This window comes from Myotis myotis, unplaced genomic scaffold (genome assembly GCF_014108235.1).
Source record: "Myotis myotis isolate mMyoMyo1 unplaced genomic scaffold, mMyoMyo1.p scaffold_m19_p_10, whole genome shotgun sequence".
Taxonomy (NCBI): Eukaryota; Metazoa; Chordata; class Mammalia; order Chiroptera; family Vespertilionidae; genus Myotis; species Myotis myotis.
The window spans coordinates 69,152,630-69,158,816 of record NW_023416314.1 but is presented as its reverse complement, the minus strand read 5'-3'; the positions used below and the strand labels follow the sequence as shown (position 1 = coordinate 69,158,816).

The window sequence follows — 6,187 nt, the reverse complement described above, 5'->3', positions numbered from 1 at the left end:
GGTTTGCGCTGGGAGTTGGGACACCTGACAGGAGACCCCCGGGCACTGGTGGGCATCACCCTCAGCTGGCTACTACAGAGCGCGGACTCTGGAGTTGGCCCCACGGTGCCTCTGACACCTCATATGTAAAATTGGGAGAATACCGATGACCTCACTGTTAGGAAGATTGAATACGTAACACAGAGCTCACTGGCTGGCTTGGAGTACAACTCTCCAGATGGTAGTTGTTGTTGTGTTGTTGTTGTTGTTGTTAGTGGAATATCCAAGTGTCATTCTTCTACGCATGAAGGAGGGGGGGTGTGCCTGAGGGACTTGAAGAGGGTGGGGTAGTGAGGAGATAAACATGGAGAAGACATAGGGAACAGGAGAACCAGAATGGAATAACAGGTTGTGACTGTATTCATGCGTGCCTCTGTGTGTGTGAGGGGGTGGGGTGGGGTGGGGTTAGGGAGAAGAACAAGGATCCAGAGAAGAAACTCAACTCTCCCTCCGAACTCAGTTCTGGGGAGCCGTGCCCTGGCTCTGCCCGCTGTGAGGACAGGAGCGGCCACCCCCACGCGCAGAACCCGAGGCAGAACAACCGGCGCGCCGAGTGTGTGCCTCTGAGATTAGGCGCCGGGAAGCGGGACCTGCGTCCCGCGGCCGCCGCGGTTCCTACAGACTTGGGGGTCCCAGCACCAATAGTACCATCCCAGGACCCCTGCTCCCTGCCGCCCTGGGCCAGCCGCGTGCCCCGCGGCTCGGGAGGCTCCCGGCATCCCCGCGGGCGGGGCCTGCCTTCCGGAACGGGTCGGTGGGGGCGGGGGGCTCCGGGAAAGGGGCCGTTACTTTCCCAGAGCGGCGGGCGACGTCAGGCGGGAGGGCGCGGGGCGCACGCTTTAAATGGCATTCGCTGTCATCCGAGCCCGGCCGTGTGGGTAGGAGCAGCTATATAAGCGGCGGCGGACGCCGCGGGGCAGACGCGCGGAAGCAGCCAGCGCCTCGGATCGCAGCGGAGCGGCGCCCCCCGCGCCGTGTATCCCCGACGGGCCCTCGCCCGCCCTCCCGAGGAGCGCCGAGCCGGGCCCGCGAGGGCCGCCGCCACCCCACAGCAGATTTGGATCCCCCGCCCGGCGAGCCCCAGGCTGCTGCCTCCCGGGGGGCCCCGGCGCAGCGGCCGCTCCCCGACAGCCCCGCCGCCCCGCCGCCCGGCCCCGAAGACGCCGGCAGCGCCATGGCGGCCGCCAAGCCCAGCGAGCTGATGGGCATCTGCTCCAGCTACCAGGCGGTGATGCCTCACTTCGTGTGCCTGGCCGACGCGTTCCCGCAGCCCGTGCGGCCCGCCAAGCTGACCAAGGGCAAGGGCCGGCTGCGGCGGCCGCGCCAGTCCCGCTTCAAGACGCAGCCGGTGACCTTCGACGAGATCCAGGAGGTGGAGGAGGAGGGGGTGTCGCCCATGGAGGAGGAGAAGGCCAAGAAGTCCTTCCTGCAGAGCCTGGAGTGCCTGCGCCGCAGCACGCAGAGCCTGTCGCTGCAGCGGGAGCAGCTCAGCAGCTGCAAACTGAGGAACAGCCTGGACTCCAGCGACTCCGACTCGGCCCTGTGAGGGCGCCGCCGGCAGCGGGGACGCACGCCTCCGGGGCCCGCCGGGGACTAGCGTGCGAACCCCGGTAGGGCCCGCGCCCCGGGGACCCCCGAGGACCTGGGACGACCGCCTCTCGCGCTCGCTGGGACTCCCGCCAAACCGAACTGGTCGGTGCGCCTTGTGCTGCGCTGGTCCTGGGTCCGAGCGCGCCGGGGGCGCCAGGAAGGGGGCCGCTTCTCTGCCCTTGTACATGTTTATTTTTAAACTCTGCCCAGTACGAACTCTGCTGTGAGTGTGTGCGGGGAGCGCACCCGCGCCGGGTCGCCAGGGCTCCCTGGAGAGCCGCTCCACGCCCTTGCCCGAGGGGTTGCAACTTCGATCTTGCACACCGCTCCACCGCCGCGCCCCCCAGCGCCCCCAGTGCACACTCACGCCAACATAAGCTCGCTGAACACTTTTATAATCGTTAGGCGCGGCCGATGGGACTTGGTGCAGCGCAGCCGCTGCTGTGGCCGGAGGATGGGTATTTATTTTTGCATTGCGATGGCTGGCGGCGTTTATTTAACGGTCTTTTTACCTGGATATGTCTATGAGGCTCCCGAACGGAGACAAATAAAGTCAATATATTTGCACAGTGCATTTCTCCAGGTTCTTGACCTCTTGAACCTTCAGGGCCCAGGCTCACCAGACTGGGAGGTTGGGGGCGGGGGGGGGGGGGGGTTGGGTGTGGCTGGAATGGGAGGCCAGGATCCCCGAGTGGAGGCAACTCCACGGGCTTCGCTTACTGGGACGAGGTCGCGTCCCCTGCCCGGGTCCATTGCTCGCCTCCCAGGTGGATCCACACCTGCCTCCCTGGGCTGCTCCCCATCGCCGGCGTCCGGGATGGAGTTGAAGCCGCTGGTGAGGCGGCAGTCGGCGCTGTGAGGATGGAGGGAGCCCTTCTGCGGCTGAGTCCTCCGGGAGGCTGGGGTCAGGGTCGTCGCCCTCCACCGGCCCCGGAGGACCCACCCACTCCGTGCCCTTCCTGGTGGCGAGTGGGGAGATGCCTGAGCCGGCAGTGGAAGACTCGGGCGGGACATTTGGGTGGGTAGTGGGACTCGAGGGGGCTGGGAGCCCGTCTGAGTGGGCGAGAGTGGGTGTCCCCCCCACCCCCCTGCCTGCCGCGCCCTGACGCAGAGGAGTGCCCGCGACCCTGCGCCTCGGGAGCAAACAGCGGTGTTTTCAGTTCTTCGCTTCCTCCGTGCAGCCCTTCACCTGGGCCTCTCCAGGGTTCCGCGAGGAGGGTGGGGCATGTCTTAGGTCGGAGCCTGAAGGGCGCTTGGGTACCACCGAGTCTCCCCACCCCCTTTTGTTTACAGATGAAAAACAAACCTTCGCAAGCAGCGAAGGAAAGGTCACGTGGAGAGTAGCTAGGAGTCGCAGTCAGCTCCCCCGACTCCGTGTCCAGGGCTCCTAACATCACCGGAGCCTGTCTTTCCAGTGCTTTACAGCAGCTGCTCCGCACCCCTGTCTCCGCTCTAAGCCGTCGGGGTTGGCAGCGTAACAGGGCCACTTGGCAGCGGTGGTGATGGGGTAATAAGTGACATTCAGTCGAGGAGGGCAGGATCCCCACTTGGAGCCCATACCATCCCACCCCTCCACGATTACTTCAGGGTTGACCCACCATTCCAGGCTGGGAGCTTGGGTGCTTTTCCTTCTTTCTCCAGGTTTCCCAGTTTCTGTGCTTGGGCGCCCTCTGGTGGTGGGGGGATGAACCGACTTTTACTCTTCACACCGCACCTCTTGTAGGCCCCGACTCTGCAGAAAACGAGGCAGCAGAGGAAATAAAACAAAGATACAAAAATAGGAGCAACTTTTTATGTACTGAATTGTTAAATAAGGCCAATTAGATCTTTTAAAAATTATTTATTTTCATTGATTTCAGAGAGGAAGGGAGAGGGAGAGAGAGAGAGATAGAAACATCAATGATGAGAGGGAATCATTGATTGGCTGCCTCCTGCACGCCCCACACTGGGGATTGAGCCCGCAACCTGGGCATGTGCCCTTGACTGGAATTGAACCCAGGACCCTTCAGTCCACCGGCCGACGCTCTATCCACTGAGCCAAACCGGCTAGGGCGGCCAATTAGATCGAGAGAGAGAGAGAGAGAGAGAGAGAGAGAGAGAGAGAAAGAAAGAAAGAAAGAAAGAAAGAAAGAAAGAAAGAAAGAAAGAAAGAAAGAAAGAAAGAAAGAAAAATAGGACCCACAGGGCCTGAATGTTCCCCTCACTGGCTCAGAGGGGACTGGGGTCTGTGTCGCTGTCCTAGACCCAGGGAACACACTGGCCATGGCAGTTCGCAGTGGCAGCCAGTTCCACTGTGGCCAGGGCTCCTGACAGACAGCCCTTCCTTGCACACGCCTCAGCCTGGGAGGCAGCTGTGAGTGAGGCTTTGATTCTGATGTCTGGCAGCTGACATGGCTAGGCTGGTTTGAGCACCTCGGGGAGTGAGGAGGGTTGCTGAACTCTGAATCCCCTTACTCCCCTTCTCTTCCCTCAACTTGTCCCCCAACCTCTCTTATCTTTTTTTTTTTTTTAATATATTTTATTGATTTTTCACAGAGAGGAAGGGAGAGAGATAGAGTTAGAAACATCGATGAGAGAGAAACATCGATCAGCTGCCTCCTGCACACCCCCCACCGGGGATGTGCCCGCAACCCAGGCACATGCCCTTGACCGGAATCGAACCCGGGACCCCTCAGTCCGCAGGCTGACGCTATATCCACTGAGCCAAACCGGTTTTGGCAACCTCTCTTATCTTATAGCTTCAGCAGTAGTTCCTCTTTTTACTCGTCAGGGGCTAGTGCCCCAAACCTTCCCAGTGGCTGTCACACCCTGTAGGCCAGAGATCCTGGCTTGGGCGTCTCCCCTGTGGGCACCACAATACCCCTCTTCCTGTTGGAAGGCCTCCTTCCCCAGCTGAAGGCCTTCGTGGGTCACCCTGGCCAGCATCCGGGGGTTGTTGTGGGGACCACGTCCCATCACCAGCTCCTGCTCAGCTACTCAGTCAGTGCTTCCGCAGTGTTTGTCGGGTTAAGATGAGTAAGGAGGCAGTGAGGAAGATTGATGCTCATCTTGCCTGCTTCCTGATTTGTCTTTAAGTTATTCTACTGAATAAATGTTCCGCATTTAATCAAGCTAATTCCCCACTCTCTGGTATAAAAGTGAGTCCAATTTGTCCCAGTTTCTTTGTTTTGCCTACAACTGGCAATTAGTTCCCAGGGTTGGATATAGAAAGACGTTTGGAAGAGGCAGTGACATGGACAGAGGGGCAAGGGAGGGGGAGGTTGGGATGCCCCCATGTTAGAGGCAGCAGGCTGGTCTAGGATGCTCTCTGCTGGGCATCTCTTCCCTGCACAGCAGAGAAAGGAGGGGGCGGGAGGGGCTCCTATGAGGTCCCTATGGAACTGCTGGGGCTCGGCTCCTCCCAGTAGCTTGAAGGCATTCCAAGGCAGCACACAGCTCCACAGAGGCGGCTGAGCTGGGCCTGGAGGCCAAATGGTGGGAGAAGAGGAAAGAGAGGGAGAGACATGGGCTGAGAGAGCAAGAGAGCATGAGAACCAGAAAGATGGGGAGGACGAAGGGCCTTGGAGAGACAGGAAACTCGGGGATATATATGGAGAGAGGGGGAAACACAGAGAGAGTCAGGAGTCAGAAATTTTCAAAAGATGGACAGAAATGAGGGGGGTGGGGGGTGGGGAAAGGGACCCAGAGAGAGTAGGAGGGAGGGAAGGAGAGAGAGACGTGCTCTGGAGAATGGGCATGGGAGGAGAGAGGGTGCCTCTCAGGGAGTTGCTTCGCTTGCGGAGCTGGGGTGGGTGGGAGCCCGCCCAGCCGTCTGGATTTACAGCCCTTGGGATTTGCAGGCTTGTCCAAGGAGACACCTCCTTCCTTCCCGTCCCCGTCTGGACCTCAGCCCATAGTCCTGTCCTGGGTGACCAGTTTTCAAACAAGCTGGATCCCAGAGGAGGTAACAAGTGGCCATCCCAGCTCCAGCTGGCAGCCTCTTCTAAATATTTCTCTTTGGCTCAGGGAGTTATTTATCAGGGTGTTTCTTGGACCATTTTGAAGGCCAGCTTGGTCTCTGCAGCTCACTGTGTGCCATTTCTGGGCCCGCTTGGTGTGGGGGTGAGAGGGATGGGCTGTGTGTGATTCCAGGGAATGGGTCAGCCGTGGACTTGAGCATCCTCCCTTAGGGAGCACATTTGCGGTGGACCCTAGTCCACTGGGCTCTGGCAAAATAGGAGGAGATAAAGGCTGCTGTTGAGTGAGCACCTCAGAGGGGTACTCCACTTCCGTCCTGATAACCTGTCCCAGGCGTTGTACAGATGACAAACCTACAACGGGGTTAGGGTTAGGTTTCTTGCCCAATGCCATATAGCTAGTCAGTGGTGAGCTGGGTTGCAACCCAGTATTTTTTTTTTTTAATTTCAAAGCCTGTGTTCTTTCAAGGATATGAACCCCAACTCCTTACTGTCACACCCTGTGGTAGCCATGAGAATGGGCCTTGCAGACCTTCTGTTACAGGAGAATCTTCCAGAGCAGCTCTGGCTTTGAAATCCATCCCCTGCTCCCCACAGGCTGC

General features: G+C 59.4%; 1 protein-coding gene across 1 annotated transcript; it reads left to right on the top strand.

Moving 5' to 3' along the window:
• Positions 1 to 837: 837 nt before the first annotated feature.
• Positions 838 to 2,201, top strand: CUNH11orf96 (chromosome unknown C11orf96 homolog). The gene has a single exon (XM_036326126.1). It carries the CDS (start codon positions 1,214 to 1,216, stop codon positions 1,583 to 1,585), a length of 372 nt encoding a protein of 123 aa, XP_036182019.1. The 5' UTR covers positions 838 to 1,213; the 3' UTR covers positions 1,586 to 2,201.
• Positions 2,202 to 6,187: the final 3,986 nt, after the last annotated feature.

Bases quoted from the DNA above. Each gene is read 5' to 3' on its own strand.
- CUNH11orf96 (XM_036326126.1), top strand. From the start codon at position 1,214: ATGGCGGCCGCCAAGCCCAGCGAGCTGATGGGCATCTGCTCCAGCTAC.